Here is a 21,246-nt window from a genome sequence, read left to right on the forward strand (position 1 = left end):
TGGGTACGGAAAGTATTCAGACCCCCTTAAATTTTTCACTCTTTGTTATATTGCAGCCATTTGCTAAAATCATTTAAGTTCATTCTTCTTCCTCATGAATGTACACATAGCACCCCATACTGACAGAAAAACACAGAATTGTTGACATTGTTGCAGATTTATTAAAAAAGAAAAACTGAAATATCACATGGTCCTAAGTATTCAGACCCTTTGCTCAGTATTTAGTAGAAGCCCCCTTTTGATCTAATACAGCCAGGAGTCTTTTTGGGAAAGATGCAACAAGTCTTTCACACCTGGATTTGGGGATCCTCTGCCATTCCTCCTTGCAGATCCTCTCCAGTTCTGTCAGGTTGGATGGTAAACGTTGGTGGACAGCCATTTTTAGGTCTCTCCAGAGATGCTCAATTGGGTTTAAGTCAGGGCTCTGGCTGGGCCATTCAAGAACAGTCACGGAGTTGTTGTGAAGCCACTCCTTCGTTATTTTAGCTGTGTGCTTAGGGTCATTGTCTTGTTGGAAGGTAAACCTTCGGCCCAGTCTGAGGTCCAGAGCACTCTGGAGAAGGTTTTTGTCCAGGATATTCCTGTACTTGGCCGCATTCATCTTTCCCTCGATTGCAACCAGTCGTCCTGTCCCTGCAGCTGAAAAACACCCCCACAGCATGATACTGCCACCACCATGCTTCACTGTTGGGACTGTATTGGACAGGTGATGAGCAGTGCCTGGTTTTCTCCACACATACCGCTTAGAATTAAGGCCAAAAAGTTCTATTTTGGTCTCATCAGACCAGAGAATCTTATTTCTCACCATCTTGTAGTCCTTCAGGTGTTTTTTAGCAAACTCCATGCGGGCTTTCATGTGTCTTACACTGAGGAGAGGCTTCCGTCGGGCCACTCTGCCATAAAGCCCCGACTGGTGGAGGGCTGCAGTGATGGTTGACTTTCTACAATTTTCTCCCATCTCCTGACTGCATCTCTGGAGCTCAGCCACAGTGATCTTTGGGTTCTTCTTTACCTCTCTCACCAAGGCTCTTCTCCCCCGATAGCTCAGTTTGGCCGGACGGCCAGATCTAGGAAGGGTTCTGGTCGTCTCAAATGTCTTCCATTTGAGGATTATGGAGGCCACTGTGCTCTTAGGAACCTTAAGTGCAGCAGAAATCTTTTTGTAACCTTGGCCAGATCTGTGCCTTGCCACAATTCTGTCTCTGAGCTCTTCAGGCAGTTCCTTTGACCTCATGATTCTCATTTGCTCTGACATGCATTGTGATCTGGAAGGTCTTATATAGACAGGTGTGTGGCTTTCCTAATCAAGTCCAATCAGTATAATCAAACACAGCTGGACTCAAATGAATGTGTAGAGCCATCTCAAGGATGATCAGAAGAAATTGAAAGCACCTGAGTTAAATATATGAGTGTCACAGCAAAGGGTCTGAATACTTAGGACCATGTGATATTTCAGTTTTTCTTTTTTAATAAATCTGCAACAATGTCAACAATTCTGTGTTTTTCTGTCAGTATGGGGTGCTATGTGTACATTCATGAGGAAGAAGAATGAACCTAAATGATTTTAGCAAATGGCTGCAATATAACAAAGAGTGAAAAATTTAAGGGGGTCTGAATACTTTCCGTACCCACTGTAGTTTTTTGGAGAAGCAGTAGCAGAGGGGCTGGCAGTGTCTTGAGCTGACAGGCAGGGAGGGGAGTGGGGAGAGGAGGGGGGAGCATAGAGAAGAGCTGCGGATGACAGAGGCATGCAAACTGACCACAGTGTCAGGGCTCAGCAGCCATGATAAACCATGGTCAGTTTACAGGGGGAGGACAGAACCAGGCAGGATCAGCCAGGCATTTTATGTTATACAGGGGGGCAAATTACATAGCACAAGCACTGTGCTGCATACAATGCTTTAGGGAACAGGATCTATTTTTTAAAGGTAACAAACACTTTAAGTCCGGGTTGGTTTACAGAATGTTAAATAAGAACAGTTCTACTCAGAAAGGATAGTGTGAATGTCAAGCATCCCTCTCTGTACTGTCTTGGCTGATTACACTGCTAAAAAAAACTGTTTGCATTGCAGTTTGTATCTATAAGAAGGTGTGAAAACAGACCTCTACAGAACATCACAACACAACCAGCAATTATTCAAAGCAACATCTTTCATCCTCATGCACACAGGGCATTTTTACTGCCGCTTTAGTAGCTTTTTTTTTTTTTTTACAGTTTTTACAAAACGCCTCTCTGTGTTATCCTGTGTCCATGCACACATAGGCTCTTAGGAGCTTATAGTGGCATAGGCATAGCTGTAAAAAAAAAAAAAAAAAACAGGACCAGTGCATTCTAAAGCAGCAGCGTTTTGGCAGAAAAAACGCTGACAGCACCTAAACTCTAGTAAACTCTCCTAAACTTTGCTAAACTCCAGCGTCCGGCGTGAGTTTTAATTTTTTATTTTTTTTAGGTGGATTAGCAGCCAGCCACCTCGTCCTTAACCGGTTGCTGACTGCCGCAAGTACATATACTGCGGCGGTCAGCCCCGGCCAGGCAAAGTGACGTATGGGTACGTCACTAGCCCGTCACTAGCTTGTGAGCCAATAGCGGGTGAGCGAGCGCCCGCCCCGGCTCGTTCCCTAACAAGTCAGTGCATGTGACCGGCGGACCCGATGTCCGCCGGTCATTCGCGATCGTTCGCCATGAAGGGAGAAAAGCAGGCGGCTAATGCAAACAAAGCCGCCTGTCATTCTCCCCTGTGTAACAATGGAGATCACACGGTTCTAATATGTAGGACCATTGATCTCTGTTCTTACACCAGTAGCCAAGTCCAATCACAGTTAGAAACACGCCCCTAGCATACTTAACCCCTCCTTCCCCAATAAAGTTAACCCCTTCCCTGCCAGTGTCATTTTTACAGTAACAGTGCATATTTATAGCACTGATTACTGTAGTAATGTCACTGGTACCCCCAAAAGTGTCAAAAATGTCAGTCAAGGGTCCGATCTGTCCGCCGCAATGTCGCAGTCCCGCAAAAAAAAATCGCAGATCGCCGCCAATACTCGTTAAAAAAAAACAACAAAAATGGCAAAAATCTTTCCCTTAGTTAGTAAACGCAATAACTTTTGTGCAAACCAATCAAAATGCTTATTGTGATTTTTTTTACCAAGCATATGTAGCAGAAAACAAATTGGCCAAAAATGTTAAAAAAATTTGATTTTTGAATTTTTTTGGGGGGGAATTTCATATAAAAAAATGTGAAAAATATTGTTATTTTTGCAAAATTGTCGTTCTTTTTTTGATTATAGCGCATGATCAAAAAATCGCACAGGTGATCAAATACCACCAAAAGAAAGCTCTATTTGTGGGATGTCAAATTCGTTTAGGTACAGCGTCCGTTAAAGTCATGAGTGCCGAATCGCAAAAAGCCCCCTGGTCAGGAAGGGGGTAAAATCTTCTGGGGCTTAAGTGGTTAATAATAACAGATGAGTGATCAGCTGATAGCTGAATGTAAAAATGGTAAGGGGGTTCCTCTTGAAATCCATACCAGACCCAAAGAGCCTGGTATGAATTGGGTCTGGTATAAGTTTTAAGGGGAACAACATGTCAAAATTAAAAAAAAAAAAAAATAACATTTTACATTCAACTGTCAGCAGGGAATCATTAGCTTTTTTTTTTTAGTTTACAGCAGTTTTTAGCTTTCTAGTGTGCATGAGGCCTTCAAGTTAGCAGAAAAAAAAATCCCAGACTTGCCGCAAAAATAAAAAATATACACATTTTGTCACTTTATAAGTCTTGTCTTGTCTAATTTATCCTTTCTCTGCTGCAGCAGTGACTTGGAATGAGAACTCCAGGAAAGTAATGTGAGGAGGGCCTCTGTCAGGCTAGATAACACAGAATAATGACCAGATCAATGTAGCAAGACTTTGCTGTTTCTTTGGGTTGGTTGCTGAACTAGCACCAGAGAAAAACTGTCTGTTCTGTATAGGTGCTTAGAAAGAACACGTAAAACAGAACTACACTGTGTCTGTGCACCACAAACCAAAAAGTACTGTTTAATTCATTTTTAATATTTAGATCAAACTCACCCATAAATCCATGTCCCCATGCCTAATTTTGCTGAGAAATCACTTAGAAAAACACCCCCTAGCATTTCTGGCCCTGGCCATCTTGTGTAAGGGCAGATGATTCATGTAGCATTTACTTCATGGAATCCATCTGCCCTTAGCTCAAGCATGCAGGCAGGAGGGTGTACTTAGCTGAGAAAACCCCTCCTCCCCTCCCGAAGAATCCTGGGATGTATGACATCATTTGCCTAGGAATGGGAATCAGGAAGTAACTAAAGAAATATAAAAAAACATTTAAAACAAGTACATATAATATTCTTTCCTATCTATTTACTTATTCTAGCAGCATAAGGATTAAAAAATAGTCAGTGTTGATTTAGAGAATGAAGTTTCACTTTAAGCTCTTCCCTATGACATATGTCACCTATCATAGGTAAAGGTGTTACACATTTTTAACTCATTTTTTCCGCATATTATGCATACTTTACGCTCCTTCCTCATTCATTTACAAATGCAGCATATACTAAAGCTGGCCATACATTATACATTTTCTAAAACGATTAGGTATCGATTTTGGTAAATCTAAAGGAAAATCGTACAAGAAAATTGTATAATGCATGGCCAGCCTATGTGTATAGCCACACCATGCTCGCTAAGAATACACCCTGATTAATCTCTAACCACTTTCCAATGTCCATGGCCTAACAGATGGGTTAGTTGTGTTCTGACAAAGTGTATTAACAACAAACTGGTCAAGGTCTGTCCTTTCCTCTAAAGGTCTTTTAATAAGGAAATATAAGGTTTTAGGAAATACCATTCCTTGGAGCAACAGTTTATATATAAATCCAGGATGGTCTATTTTGCAAGCAGGGTATTAAAGTGGGGTATATTCCTTGATGCTGGTTGGATTATTTTAGGTTTAGCAGCCGCTGTGTTCTTATCCACAAGGCTGGCCATACAGATTTTTTTGGGTTAAAAAAAAAAATGAACAGATTCCTCCATCCACACTGTACATCTTGATTGGACAAATCTTATACTGCCTCTATTGTATTCTGAAGGCTGGCGCCAGTGTCAGAATACCAAAGCAGTGGCTGCATCTGATTGGATACAGTGGCTGTTCAGCTGACATATTCCACCTGGCTCCTTTGATTTCTCCGTTGAAGGATGTCGGACAGGAGGGTGCCAACAGGGCTATCCATGAAGCAAATTTTGGCCATCATTTTCATCAGGAACATGGACAGTGTATGGCCATCTTAAACTTTGGCAGGCAAAGAAAGTTGCTGTACAATACGTTCTGGAGCAATTATTTTCTTTGCTGTTTATACACTCAGACCTGAAGCCACACATTAGTAGTGTCAGACAAGAATTCAAATTCAGAGATACGTGTTAAATCTAATCAAGTCTTAAAAACATCTTAGCATCCACAGGTGGTCTGCATGACTCATTATAATGCACAGCACCAAATGGTCACCTTATGCTAATAGTATATAATTCATTCATCTCATCAGCATGCTTATCTCACTGCTGCTTGTCTTAATACTATTATTAAATGCTATTTGCCCTTTTTCTTCCAATTTAAAGATGTATGCAGACATGAGCTAATTATCTGCCTTGACAGAAATGAACTGGGAAATGAATGGTACATCTATGGGCACTCTGCAAGTTCTGTAGACGCACCCTGGTCAGCTAATCTTGGGGAGGTATAACCCATTTACCATCTGGGTATGATTTTATTTTGCTACAGTTTTCATAGGATAAGGTGGGTGCCAGAGGTGTCTGCACACTGAACATGTATACAGGTGATACAAAAACACATATAAATTTTACCAACAAAGTCAAAGTAAAATCATAGAAATAAATAATCAAAGGGTCAAACCAATTAAGGGCTGGAAAGATCCTAAAGTATTTGTGTTTTATATTCAAGAAAAAGAATTTTGACTTTTGATTCTCCTTTTTGAATAAAGAAACAATAGCATTAAGGCAAGGTTTACATCTGTGCGGGTGCCGCAACCACCCACACAAAGGAACGTGGGACCCGTAGGTGGGTGCCATTAATCCTAATGGCACGCCACCCGCACTGGAAATCACACCCATACTGGAAACCTTGGTTCCCGTGCAGGCTGTGATTTTAAAAAAAGTGCAGGGACTTCTTTTCCTGTGTGTCGTGAAGAATGGCAGCCCATTAAAATGAATAGGCTCTTGTGCCCACAGCCCGCCTGGCCACACAGGTGTGAACCTAGTCTAAAGGGGAATCATGTAAAATGTTCCCACAAACCTTATGTAAAGCTATACATAAAATGCGGCAGATGTAATTCTCACAATAATTCACTAAAAGTTAGATGAGTAAAACTCTGAAGCTGCCCATACAGGGATAGAAATTTGGTCGATTCAGCAGAAATCTACTGACTGACTTCTGTTCAACTGCCCTAGTTGGAAACTTCCTGTAGATCAACCTTGCATGCTACAGCCTACATCGCTCTATTTATATTCAGACAGAAGGGAAGTCTCCCTGCTGTCAGGCTACAAAGATAGAGCAGGAAGAATTCCCCCCAGCCAGATCAAGAGTGTGTATGGGGGAATAGATTCCGTTTTTTTTTCTCGTTCAACTCGCTAATTTATTGGCTGCCTATCTCTAAGTTGTAAAATGTATAGGGTGCATATTCATGCCTGGAACTATAGGAATCTTTACTTTATTTTTATGTGTGTCAAGGAGATCAAATATGATAAACTTGAGGGGTTAGTGTAACAGAAACTGTAGACTATTTAAAATTTGACTGCTATCTTTTTTGGAGTGTATACTTCATGTTATAATACTTTCACTGTGTTGATATATACTTCTAATTCATGCAATGCTAGCCGTACACACGGGGACCGAGACTGGAACTGAACTACCAAACTCTCACACTGCTACCCAATAGCCCACATGCTTATCTACTATTTGGAGCATGGTAAGCAATCTGCTTGTACTTCCTCTGAGGCGCTATTCCTTAATATCCCGTATGTACAGTACAATGTACAACTGTATACTGTATGTATATTCATTAGAAATAAGCAACCTGTTTGCATGTATGGCCACCTCAAGATTGCGCTGCTACTTCTGTCTGGAATAGCCATTACCTACAACCTACTGTTGCTCCTAGAGGTAATTGGCAATAAGGCAGTTTAGAAAACCTGTTGCAAGCAAAACTACTCCCCTCTCTAAGGCTCCATTCACACCTGAGCGTATTATTTTCAGGTGTTTTTTGGGGCGGTTTTTCGGGCGGTTTTCAGGCGGTTTTTTAGGCGTTTTTTGCAGGTGTTTGGAGATAGGCATTGACATCTACCAAAAACGCTTGTAATCTGCCAAAAAAGAAGCTCATGTACTTTTTTGAGCTTCAGGCGTTTCGTTTCAGGCGACAAAACCCTCAGATGTGAACAGGGGCCATTGAAATGAATGGGATTTTGCTTGTTGGGTGTTTTGACACTTCAGAGATGAGCGTTTTACGAGTTGAAATATGCTCAGGAGTGAACAGGGCCTAATAGGCTGTAGCAGACAGCCTTTTCAGTTCTCCCTTACACACCTTTTGCACACTTGCCAAGAGACTGCTACAGAAAACGCTAAGGATAGCTGAGAACTATATATGGACTATGAGCACCTAGATAGAGAGCAAACGTGTATCTAGATAAATGTTTCTCAAATATAAATGATGAAACCATTTATTTGATCATTCATATGCCAAGTACACCTGGTGAGTGTCAGTTTATCTCAACTACTAAGGAGCATTTCCTGCATAAACACTTAACTTATGGTATGGATCCTTGTTTTTTTGGGCTCTAAAATATAAGTGCTGTGACATCTCAATGCAAAACAGGTACCTTTTTGTGCTAACACTTCATACACCTAATAGGATAAGTATGGTACCATGATGTTAGACATTAAAGTTAGTGTTAGGGTCTCAAAGGTTATGGGTTCAGGTTTAAGGGTTTACATTATAGTTTAAGGAGAATTTAATGTTATCCTATAGATTTTAGGGTTACATTTAAGGGTGCAAACTTTTAGTGTTAAATGTTAAAAGTCATGCACATTGGGAATTTAGAAATTTTGTATCAGCTTGCAGCCACAGCTATTTACCACAAATGTTTTATTTTGCATCTCAAACAGCAAACAAATAAAATTGTAATGGAATTAAATTGTGACTATTGCAGTGCATGCCAGTTTCAATCATTTGGTGACTTTAAACTGAGAAACTGCTAAAACTGTGGATGGCAGATTGTTGAGGATTAGAGTTGTTGTAAAGCTTCAAATCTGCCAACAAAATTGTCATTAAAGCCCCGTACACACGTACCGATCATCGGCCAAACGATCGGCCGTCTTTTGTCCAGGGCTGTCCTGTCGACTGAAAACTGCAAAAGACTGCACATGAATTTTGTCGGCCAACAATAGCCGACTGCAGAAGTGATGTCATGTAATGGTTAACTTTCCGTGTCTTTTTTCTTCTCTGAGCATGCCCAGTCTTGCAAATCTGCTGATTGTCGGCCGAAATCTGTACTGACTGACGCACAATCGGCCGTTCTGTTGTCGGCGTACAAAAATTTTAATGCCTGCAGGACAGATTCTGTCCGGCCGAAAATGCGCTGTCGGATGTCGGAAGCATCATACTAGCAAGCCGACAATCGGCCAATCGTTCGGCAGCCGAATATTTGCGGCCGACAATCGGTACGTGTGTACGGGGCTGTATGGTCACAGGTTATGTGAGTCTCAGAGGTTCAGTATAGTTTTAAGGTTGGGTGAGCGTAGGGTGAAGTTTTAAGATCATGTTGAGGATTAGCGATATGTTGGAGGTTAGGTTAGGGACATTTAGGCAAACTGTTTTTTTCTAGGTTTTAGTACCAAAAGCCATGTGCAAAGATCTATCTACACTAAAAATAAATGTACTACTCTGTAAAATACTTAAAGCTGAATTACAATCAGCTCTACAAAAATGAGCATATAGTGCCACTCAGCAAGTGTTAAATGCTATTTTAGTCTATGTGATAAGAAATAGGCAGATATACTTACTTTATCACCCCCCCCCCCCCCCCCAGCTCTCTTCTCTGCTCCTGGAGTGTGGGGGAGGCCCCAAAATCCACTGGTCCTGCTTTGTATGTGACGACGTTGGGCTGACTAGAGTTTAGTGTTAAATGTTTTTAAAGTGCATTATGTTATAAAAACAACTAAATCATTTATTCAAATGATTGTGTATTCACAAATAAAACAATGATATTAAGCAACAACAAAAGGAGGTACTGTTTTGGAGGTGCAACCTCCTTAATCGGTTACCACCTTTAGCCTGCTCCATAAAGGCTGCGCCTTTAAACAAAAAGAGTATACCCAAGCACAGATTTTGTTGCTGCTTTATATAATTGCATTGGATTTGTACAATAATGGTTGCCCTGGCTTTAAATCGAGTATAGTAAGTTTAACTGGACAAGGAAGGGTCCTTCATATATTGATCAGCGCAACCCTTGAGGAACATATACCACATGCTGAGAACCAATCTAATGCAGCACACAGATAGCCTTTGTGGGCTGTAATACCATTAATAACACCATTAGCAAAAAGGAAACCAATTGTTCCCATATGACAACATTATGTTAGTACTATTTTACATTTCAGTTCATTATAGCAGTAGTACAAAGAAATGAAAAAAAGAGAAAAATCAAAAAAAAAAAAAAAAAAAAAAAAAAGCTCAAATCGAAAATAACTGAATTAGGAACTGAATTAGTACGTTTCACTGCAGATGGAAACAATGGCTTTGGAGCAGAAAATGAAGGCAAAGCAAAGGAAAAGACGTCCGCAGAATTACTCACAGCTGCAGTAATAGCCCCTCCATCTCCCGAACTCCGGGCTGCAGCCACAATGGAGACTACCAGAAAAATTACAGCAGCAGAGACACAGCGAAGGAAATCCTGAAAGAAAGATAAATATGTCAGTCAGCCAGTTAAATGTTTGAAATGCATTGTACAAAGAACTGTACAAGTGTTTTAACCAAACTATGTGCAGAAACCCATAGAGCCAAATGCAAACTGAACAACATAGCAGAAATCAACTGGAAACTTTTGTTAAGCTTACCTTTCAGTTAGGATGTGAACTGTGCACAATCATTTTTCACTCACCCTAATATTCTCTTGCCACTATCCATTCTGGGTAAATATTAATATTCAGACTTCCTAGAACTTTTATATTCTAAATACCGTAGAACATGATCATGTTCTACGGTATTTAGAATATAAAAGTTCTAGGAAGGCTGAATATTAATATTTACCCAGAATGGACAGTGGCAAGAGTTGGGTGCTTTAACATACCGTAAATGCACCACAAACTTCGAAAAAGTATAAATAGGACCTGAGTCATTACAGATATTAAGATAAAAGTATTCCTTTATTTGATATCCATTCAAAAGTTACATGAAGACATTCACATAGCCCACAACCGATCAGTAGTACTCATTAGTAATGAGTAAGCACTGGAGTGCGAAACGTGTCTACTGATCGGTTGTGGGCTATGTGCATATCTTCATGTAACTTTTGAATGGATATCAAATAAAGGAATTCTTTTATCTTTGGATGTGCCGCACATTTTTCTTCCTTCAAAGTACCCAGTTGGCTGCGGACCAAGCAGGCACCCTGGTTTCAAGTCAAAAAGAGAAATGACCGCACTCAGGATCTTGATGAAAACAATGAAGTATTTATTCCTCACCACGGGTAAAACTTTGACAGTATATCACAGGAACATGTAAAAGGTTGACGCGTTTCACAATACTGTAGATTGCTTACTCATAACCACACATGTGGTGCCCACTGTGCCTGTACAAGCTGCGCTGCGCTTTGTCAATGGTCACGCAGTCTTCTGGGACCAGTGCCTTGTCCCAGAATAATATCCAAGGTCCAAATCGACTTGATCTGCGGCTTTGAAATTGCCCTAAAGTAGATCAGTGTAATTTGGATCTCCAATATCAATGAGACTTGCAATTTAATTTAGCAGAAGTCAATGCAAGTGACAATAAAAAAGCAAATGGGATGTGACTTTTAATGCGATTTTGAACTGTCAAATTGCATGACAAATCGCACTGGTGTGAACCATAAAAAATAAATGCATCCAAGGGCAAAATAGTTATCAGTAATTGGTATCAGCGAGTACTATATAAAAAGTATCAGTACCTCGCTGATAAGTACTTAGTCTTAAAAAAACTGGCATCGGTGCATCCCTACTACATATGTTCAAAAAACCTAATTAAAGTACACAGGGCATGTGTAATACATTTGGTTCTTCTGCCCCTCCACCCACCCTCTGCAATTGCCAGTAGTCAAAAGTAGGTAGGGAGTAGCTGTGTAAATACAGCAGCTGTAATAGCTGCCGCTGTCAAAATTGTGCCTGCAGTAGGGATTTGATGTGTAAATACAGCAGCTGCCAGCCATAGATGGTTAGAATCTTGACCTGTTCAGCAGGGACTGGATGAGATTTAACCACTTAAGCCCCGGAAGATTTTACCCCCCTTCCTGACCAGGAGGTATTTTGCGATTCGGCACTGCGTGACTTTAACGGACAATTGCGCGGTCGTGCGACGCTGTACCTAAACGAATTTGATGTCCTTTTTTCCCACAAACAGAGCTTTCTTTTGGTGGTATTTGATCACCTGTGCGATTTTTTGATCATGCGCTATAAACAAAAAAATAGCGTCAATTTTGCAAAAATAACAATATTTTTCCAAATTTTTTATATGAAATTCCCAAAAAAAATGTAAAAATCAAAATTTTTTAACATTTTTGGCCAATTTGTTTTATGCTACATATGTTTGGTAAAGAAAATCGCAAAAAGCGTATTTTGATTGGTTTGCGCAAAAGTTAACGTGTTTACTAACAAAGGGAAAGATTTTTGTCATTTTTGTTGTTTTTTTCTTTTAACGCGTAATGGCGGCGATCTGCGATTTTTTTTGCGGTACTGCGACATTGGGGCGGATAGATCGGACCTTGACACTTTTGGGGTTATCAGTGACATTACTGCAGTAATCAGTGCTATACATATGCACTGTTACTGTAAAATGACACTGGTAGTGAAGGGGTTAACTTTATTTGAGAGGGAGGGGCTGTGTGTGTCCCTAGGGGCGTGATTCTAACTGTGATTGGCTGTGGCTTGAGGTGTAGGAACAATGATCAACGGTCCTACATAGTAGAACCGTATGATCACTGTTTCTACACAGGGGAGAATGACAGGCGGCTTGTTTACACTAGCTGTCACGGACGATCGCTCCCCAGAGCCTCACAGGCTAGTGACGTACCGGTACGTCACTTTGCCTGTGAGGGGCTGACCGCCGCAGTATATGTACTTGCGGCGGTCGGCAAGTGGTTAATCTATGTATGGACAGGCTCCATCGATCAACTTGGGTACAACCAGCATGTTAGATTTGTAGCATGCAATTATTGCCAGCAGCTATAGCCACTAGCAATGATTGTGTTCTCCCAACACTGACTGTGTTGATGAGGGAATTGAGCAATTTTCGTGTCATCTATGGCCCTCCTAAGGACCATCTGTCACAGTGCCTAAAAACACAGTTCATACATACTGTAAAGACATACAAAGTAACATTGTTACTTGTGTGCCTACTCCATTTCATTCATCTGTAGAATAAAGGTATACGTGTTCTGCATATATTGTCACTTAAAGCAACCTGACAAATAAAAAAAAAAGTTTGTTTCTATTGGATTACCTTATAAACCTTAGTTTTACATTATCAGCCCTGATTAACTGCTTCTTCTACTTATCCCCTTAACTATTGTTGTCCTTTTTTATTTCTATAATTCTAACAATTATTATTTAAACTTCTTTTTTTTTTTTTAACCTTTTTTTAGTTTTATTTATTTTGTTTGTTAATTTTTTAAAAAAGAAAAAAACTTGGGAAAAAAGCTTCAATTTCACTTGCAAATAACTTTGCAATTCTTTATACGAAATCATGATTTAGTGTAATTTTAAATTCGACAAATTATAGAAGAAAATGTCCTTTTTATCCACAGTAAAGGAATATTTTTAAATTTAACACTGAAAAAGTAGATAAAGTGGATTACATTTAGCTTTTTACATTTTTTTTGTCTAAGGATTGCATAAAAAGAAAGACAATATCACCAAAAGAAGTAATTGCTTGCCTTAAAAAAACAATATATGTATTACTTTGTTCAACTTAGCAATAACAACATTTCTGAATAAATAGGCTCATAGCAGAAATGTATACATTACGCAGGTCCATAGGCAGTGTAGAAGTGTAAAAGCTGAGGTGGGTAAAAACACAACCATCCAGTATATATACACATAATTAAAACTCTATCAACGTGTTTTGTGTTTAAACCCACCAAGTAATGTCACTCCAACTTCTCTGTAGCCATCCCTGCTCCCCAGCATGCCAAATCTGAGTAGATCCAAAGCCGGCCATAGATGAAGCTCGATTTCCCCATCAACACAGACATTGTTGACAGGGGAATCTCTCCTGCCAATCCATTGTGTTCAGTGATTATTGCTAGCGGCTATTACAACTGCTTGCAATAATTGCATGCAAAATCTGGCAGGCTGGCTGTAGCCAAGTTGATCGATCAATCAACTTGGGTATATTCAGCCTGCCCATGCATGGTTTTTGCTGAACCGGCCGAGATTCAAACCATCTATGGCCGGCTTAAGGGGAAAACGTTCTCCTAATGCAAAAGGGTCTTATGCATTTTGTTGTATGTGCTGTCACCTAGCATGATGTAGTGGAGGCAGTGGGCACAGACAAAAATAAAATAGGGTATTTGACAATGTACCCCTTATTAACAGCTTTCCTTCTGTAAGAGAAATACGTAAAGCCATTGATGGGTTTTATTTAGTAATTACAACAGCTGCTCTCTTATGAACACTGTACTTGTACTTCTTTTCCATTAGACCAAAAGCTTTAAGTGCTACTTTCTGAGTAAATACATTTTGTAAAGGTCAGTTAGGGAATCTATGTAATATCATATTTAATTTAGCTAAAGAGCTTCTGAATTCATTTCCGAAGTGTCTCTATAATCAAGTAAAAGCACATTTCCACTGCAAATGAAATAAAAAAAAAAACAAAAGAAGGAAACAGAAGAGCAGAAAAGAAGCCCAGAAAAGGAAGCATACAGTAGATGAGATTTGATAGGAATGGTTGAGGAGAAACTAATTTCTTTATAAACAATATCTCAAGTAATGGCACTTTTTTTTTATTGTAAAAGGGACATGCCGTGCTAAAGATGATAGAGCGTAACAAACTACAACACATGTTATACAAAGCAGCAACTCTACTGTGCGATATCACCACAATATACATACATAAAAAGGGAAACAAAGTTGCACTAAAAATGATGATTAAACATGCCAAATATTTAAAGTAGAAGCAAAGGGAGTGAGCATTTAGAATACAAAGGTTGCAATAAAAAGGTTCCCAAATAAATCGATTTTGAGTTTGAAGGTGCTAGATCATAAATGGTTCACCATCAAAGTTTCACGCAGCCCACATCCACCACCATGTGCAGCAGAAAAGATACCGCCACCTTAGGTGTAAAAAATGCCTGCTTACCAGCAGTACTGGTCCTCTTACCACAGGAGGCCAGCAGCACTTTTTTGGCCGATTACCCCACCAGGGACTTGAGAAGATATTCTTACAGACTTTTCACTACATTGTAAAGTCAGGCATCTGGCTAGGGTATCCGTGTTTTTAAGCTCAAAAACAAAAGGATGCTCTGTGAGTGATGATAGTGCAAGTGGTAGAAAGTATATATTAATCCATCTGTAATATGTGCTTACAGATCCTCATACACCAAGGGGACTAAAACATTTTTAATAGCAGGTTTGGTTGGCATCCAGTTGAGCACCTGAGGGTCCAGATTAAGTTTTGGCTTTGTATTGTGCTCTACTACTGCAGATGCAGAAAGAGGCTTGGATAAAGTCCTGTTTAGCACTCGGGACTCAAATCGAGACTTGGTTTGTTGTTAGATTATATAAGGCGATGGGATGGTGCTTCGCCTGTGCCCCAGGTTGATGTCATTTTAAGACGAAGCGCATAGGACGGACAACGCGCTGGCCACGAGTTACGGAAGTGCGGGTGTTGTCCCCTCAAAGTAACAACACAGCCGGTAATGTCTTAACCACTGGCAACAAAAGTGAGCACACTCCTAAGTGAAAATGTCCAAATTGGATCCAATTTGCAATGTTCCCTGCCTGGTGTCATGTGACTCGTTAGTGTTACAGGGTCTCAGGTGTGAATGGGGAGCAGGTGTGTTAAATTTTGTGTTATAGCTTTCACTCTCTCATAATGGTCAATGGAAGTTCAAAATAAAATTCAATTCAACTTAAAAAAAGAAATGTTGCTTTACATAAAGAGGGCCTAGGCTATAAGAAGATTGCCAAGACCCTAAAACGGAGCTGCAGCATGGTGGCTAAGACCATACAGCAGTTTAACAGGACAGGTTCCACTCAGAACAGACCCTGCCTCGCCAAAGAAGTTGAGTGCACATGCTCAGCGTCATATCCAGAGGTTGTCTTTGGGAAATAGACGTATGAGTGCTGCCAGCATTGCTGCAGAGGTTAAAGGGGTGGGGGGGGTCAGCCTGTCAGTGCTCAGACCATTCGCCGCATCAAATTGGTCTGAATGGCTGTCGTCCCAGAAGGAAGCCTCCTCTAAAGATGATGCACAAGAAAGCCTGAACACAGTTTGCTGAAAACAAGCAGACTAAGGACATGAATTACTGAAAACATGTCCCCTGGTCTGATGAGACCAAGATAAACTTATTTGGTTCAGATGGTGTCAAGCGTGTGTGGCGCCAACCAGGTGAGGAGTACAAAGACAAGTGTGTCTTGCTTACAGTCAAGCATGGTGGTGGGAGTGTCATGGTCTGGGGCTGCATGAGTGCTGCCAGCACTGGGGAGCTACAGTTCATTGAGGGAACCATGAATGCCAACATGTACTGTGACATACTGAAGCAGAGCATGCACCCTGTAAAAGATGTTGATGCCAAATGGGCTATTCAAACTGGGGCTAGTACCCGGGTTTTCGGTGCTGTCTTTTCTACAGCATTATATGTGTCCTAAGACTCTTATTCTGCATGTGATTCCTGTTAACCAACCCATATCCTCACTTCTCTTTGAACTCTGCCTGCTCCTATTACTGCTGCTCCGCTTATCTGCTACTGGCCCTAGCCTGCATCCTGACTTTGTTCTCACCTATGCATCTGTACATGATCTGCCTGCCTGTGTATGACCCGGCGTGTCTGACTCTGCTACTTCCTGTCTGCTACCAGGCTATGCCTGTCTCTTGTCGCCATTACCAGGCTGTTTCTGTCTGCTGCTCATCAGCTGCTACCCAGCTCACACTCTGCATTAAGGGCCACTGACGACTTCCCCTGCCTGACATGGATACCTTCTCTGCTGCTAGCAAGATCTATAGGCACTCCTGCCACTCTGCACTCCTGCGTCTCCTGTTCACTCTACCAGGGGCCCCAAGTCAGAGGTGTAAGAGAGGCCTTCCTCATCATATCAGGCTCTTCAAACCAGGCACATGACACAGGTGTTGGGCTGCAGTGCGTCGGCTGACCTGAAATGGCATTGTGTCATTTCTTCAGGCTGGCAGTAGACCTTTGAGTATTAATTTGTCACCTGCTATCGTCTCCAGGCAGCTATCTTGGGAGGACAGCATTTCTTATTAAATGCCAAAATACTGCGAGATTTATGTGACCATCTTGACACAGAAATACTTAAAAATCAGATTCTGCATCATTTGGTGGCCCCCACTGTGGAAGCAGGTTAGGGACAGAGACTTGCTAGTTAAGGAGAGAGTAGAAAAATGAATGCTTAATTATCCATGTGTGTTGATCGTTTCATTGGTACATTAATTTGGCTCTTCCCATAAGCTTTAGGCAACCTACACTGTGTAGATGGTAAGAGAACATTTTATTAACAGTGTATATCCTTTGATGTGTCTTTTATTTACATTATACATCATCCCTCTCCTTTCTAATACAGTGTCTTATCCAATTTAATCTAGCACTACTAGTATTGGAACTACTACTACAGAATATCTACCTATGTTTGTACTTTTTCGGTTTCCTGCCTCCCTTAATTCCTTTGAAATTTGGCTGTTAAAAAATTAGGCTCATGGCAAAAGCTTGGTTCCATTTTCAATACAGGAACAAGATAATATGGAGAAGATCTTACATTGTCATTGTAGATGCTTCCGGTAGTAAGAAAAATTCATCATCCCCTAGGCTGATGTTGAAATCAGGCTAAGCTTAGACCATACTTAATCACCCTCAAAGAATAATTAAACCCAAAAATAGAAATGTAATATATTGCCAATTATTGGATGTGGTGGCTGCATTCATTTTCATTTTTTAAACTTTTATTCCTTAATTTTCATGTGGTGATTGGCCAGCAAAATATCTCGTCTTAGGGTGGCTACATTCACTCCTCCACTGTATCTAAGGAGGAGCACCTTGGACAGCAGCATTGTCAGGCAATGGAGAGGGTAGTGTTAAATGGACTAGTAGATTTAGATGGACTTTACATAGCTGACTAACAATTTAAAATCCAACTCCAGATAGCGCTTATGAAGAAGTTTCTTTTTCTTTTGGGAAAAAGATTTTAACTAAAATAATAAAAGCTGACCATTGCAAGCACCCTGTCAGTGTTAAATGGTTTGTCTCTACCAACTAAACAAAGACTGCTGTGTTAATGCTGGTGACAAACTGTAATATATTTGTCTTTTTTTTTTTATTTAAAAATCAGTTGAGTCCAAGTTGAATTCTAAGCTGAACAGTAACTGCATTCTGTAAGATGCAGTCACTGAATAGGTACTGAGGCAGTTTGGGGTACCACGGATGCTGGAATACAATAGCCAGCACTGGATATTTCCCCCATACATGCTGTTTAACATGGATGGGGAAACTGTGTGATATGCGCTTAAAAGAAATCGTAAACATGTGTGACTTGCTTTAAAGCGGAGTTCCGGGCACAGAAGTCAATTTTCAATAAGCATACCCCCGGGACAGTCAGGGCTAGCACATTCCACAATGGCTAGCCTCTGATCTGTCCCGGGTTCGCACTTACCTTTTAGAAGAAATACTTACTTATAAAATTTCTTCCACAGCGTTTCCATCTCTCTTGTGGGCAGCTGAAGCCGGCGCGGTCCTCTTCTGTGTCTTCTTCCGCGTCTTCTTGTCCCAGAATGCACCTGCACCGGCCCCTCTCGTCACTTCCGGTGCGGCGCCGCATTCCTCCACAGCTTCTGGGCATGCCCAGAAGCTGTTTAGCAGGGAATGCGGCGTCGCCCGGAAATGACGAGCGGGGCCGGTGCCGTCGCATTGATTCCTGGGAGCGATGACGTTCAGCTCCCAGGAATCATAGCGAGACAGGAAGTGACGGGGTGAGCCGCGGCTCCGAGGGAGGAAGTACTCTGAGGTGAGTATTTACGATCTTCAATTAAAAGGTGAGTGAACAAAAAAAAAAAAAATAACTATCCAATTCCTTTTCAGGTCAGGTCTACCTAGCGGAGGGGCACAAAAAAAAAATATTGTTTTTGTGCCCGGAACTCCGCTTTAAGTTGGCATGTAAGTAAACACTGTGTGATATCAAATAGCATGTGATATACTGTATTCAGACCTATATGATAAGTATCCTGCAAAATCTGTATTTTAAATAAAACAGAGATGAACATATGGTAAATCAAGCAAGGGCAATATGTATAAATATTAATCTTTGAAAACATTGAAAATGTTTAATCAATGCACATGTTTAAACAGAATAGCATTGCAATTACAGTAAACCCACGCTCCATCGCGGTTCAGTTTTTGCGGTCCCGGTATATTGCGTTTTTTTTTTGTAATGTTATTTTACTATATAAATCATTAAAAATGAAATATTTTTGTGTTTTCCATAGCTCTTGCTATGTCTCCCAGTATCTTTTGTGTGTTTAAATGAGTTTCTATTGTTTTAAAAGTGCGTTTAACCGCTTGCCGACTGCTCACAGTATATTTACTGCGGAAGTCAGCCCCTCACAGGCAAAGTGACGTTAATTAACGTCACTAGCCTGGGAGGGTCTGGGGAGCGAGCGTGCGCCACCTGAGGCGCGCTCCCGCACGGTCACGGACCCCCCCCGCGCGTGTGACCGGCGGACCCGATGTCCGCCGGTCACTCGGCGATCGTCAGGGGAGAGGGAGAAAGTCAGGCGGCTTGTGTAAACAAGCCACCTGTCATTCTCCTCGGTGTAAAAACACTGATCACACGGTTCTACTATGTAGAACCGTTGATCAGTGTCCTTACACCTCAAGTCAGAGCCAATCACAGTAAGAATCACGCCCCTAGGGACACACACAGCCCCTCCCTCTCAAATAAAGTTCGCTACCAGTGTATTTTTACAGTAACAGTGCATATGTATAGCACTGATTACTGTAGAAATGTCACTGGTAACCCCAAAAGTGTCAAAAATGTCAGTCAAGGGTCCGATCTGTCCGCCCCAATGTCATAGTACCGCAAAAAAAACAACAAAAATGACAAAAATCTTTCCCTTTGTTAGTAAACGCGATAACTTTTGCGCAAACCAATAAAAATACGCTTTTTGCGATTTTTTTTACCAAACATATGTAGCATAAAACAAATTGGCCGAAAATGTTAAAAAATTTTGATTTTTACATTTTTTTGGGGGGGAATTTCATATAAAAAAATGTGAAAAATATTGTTATTTTTGCAAAATTTACGCTCTTTTTTTGTTTATAGCGCAAAAAGTAAAAAGCTCACAGGTGATCAAATACCACCAAAAGAAAGCTCTGTTTGTGGGAAAAAAAGGACATCAAATTTGTTTAGGTACAGCGTCGCACGACCGCGCAATTGTCCGTTAAAGTCACGCAGTGCCGAATCGCAAAATACCCCCTGGTCGTTTAGCAGCCAAATCCTCTGGGGCTTAAGTGGTTAAAGACCTTAAAATGCTTTTACACGTACAGTGACAGTAAAAAAAACATCCCTACAATGCATTTTAATAGGGTTTTTCTATTTCACTTTTCACGGCTGGGTCCGGAAACGTAACCCCCGCAATGGAACGGATACACAATGCTAAACTTCTAATTGTGTTTGCACCTTATGATAGCTGGGTCCTACCACCAGCTGTGTGTGAAGATCTAGCTGTGCTTTCCTGCTCCCACTCTTCTCTGTCAACACCCCCCCCCCCAACCCCCCCCGGTGTTCCGAGCTTTCATGGAGCTTAGAGAGTGAGTAACAGAGTTGCTGTGTCTTGGGACCAGAGTTGGAGAGATCCATTGCTGTGCATACCTAGCGCTGGTGAGAGTCTGATTATGAGGGCCTGATCATGAGGACCTGATTATGAGGATTGGGGCTTCTGGGAGGACCTGTTGAATGCCAGGAGTGGTCATCAGAACTACAAAGCTTAATCCCTTGCTGCACACAGTTAATGCAATAGAGACTGCTCCTTACTTAGCAGCCCATCAGCCATTTATTGCACACTCCTACAGGGATAGCTTCACGTGAACCACCTTACAGAAGGGCCCCAACGATAGCCATCTAATACTGATCACCTCCAGGGGTACCCCTTTGTCAGGAATGTATACAACCACCCACTATTAGGGCCATATGTGTAGCGAGCATACAAGGACCTTTATTATGAAGTTAGTTGAGGCTGACACTTTATACCCTATTTGCATCAATTAGAGTTGGGTTTCGCCTTACTACAATTCAGTTGATTGCCATCTTATGGGTCAGTGTTCACATTTTCTTGTGTAGAATTTTTAAAAAATATTTAATTGTTTGTTTATTGATTCAAGCATTGTTTAACTACCTCTCCATAATACGTTCATTTAATCTACCAACCAGATTCTTGGGGCCTACTTTCTGTGGTAGCATACTGATGTTTAAGTTGCACAGGTGTGTCAAAGAAGGCCAAGCAGCTTAAAGAGTTATGGCAGAACAGACAGCACATCATATCCAGCGGCTCCTGAGGGGTATAAGCGCTGTACATATGCAAGAAAAAAATACTGAATGTTAGCTTACACACAATGAGGTGACATGAACACAGTTTTACCTCATTCACTAAGCTATGACCATTCACTTAGTAAAGTAAAAATTATTTTTTTCTTTGGTAAATTAACCCCTTACTGTACAATACACGACAGGAAGTATTTTTATAACATCTA

The 21,246-nt window shown here is 41.0% G+C and overlaps 1 protein-coding gene across 1 annotated transcript in view; it reads right to left on the reverse strand.

Moving 5' to 3' along the window:
• CMTM5 (CKLF like MARVEL transmembrane domain containing 5) overlaps positions 1-21,246 on the reverse strand; it is a 44,490-nt gene that overhangs the window by 9,152 nt on the left and 14,092 nt on the right. The window contains exon 3 of the mRNA XM_082243366.1: positions 9,877-9,975. Within this exon, the coding sequence (XP_082099492.1) occupies positions 9,877-9,975 (99 nt within the window). The remainder of the gene's footprint in view (positions 1-9,876; positions 9,976-21,246) is intronic.

Source organism: Pelophylax lessonae (genome assembly GCF_965119305.1).
Source record: "Pelophylax lessonae genome assembly, chromosome: 1".
Taxonomy (NCBI): Eukaryota; Metazoa; Chordata; class Amphibia; order Anura; family Ranidae; genus Pelophylax; species Pelophylax lessonae.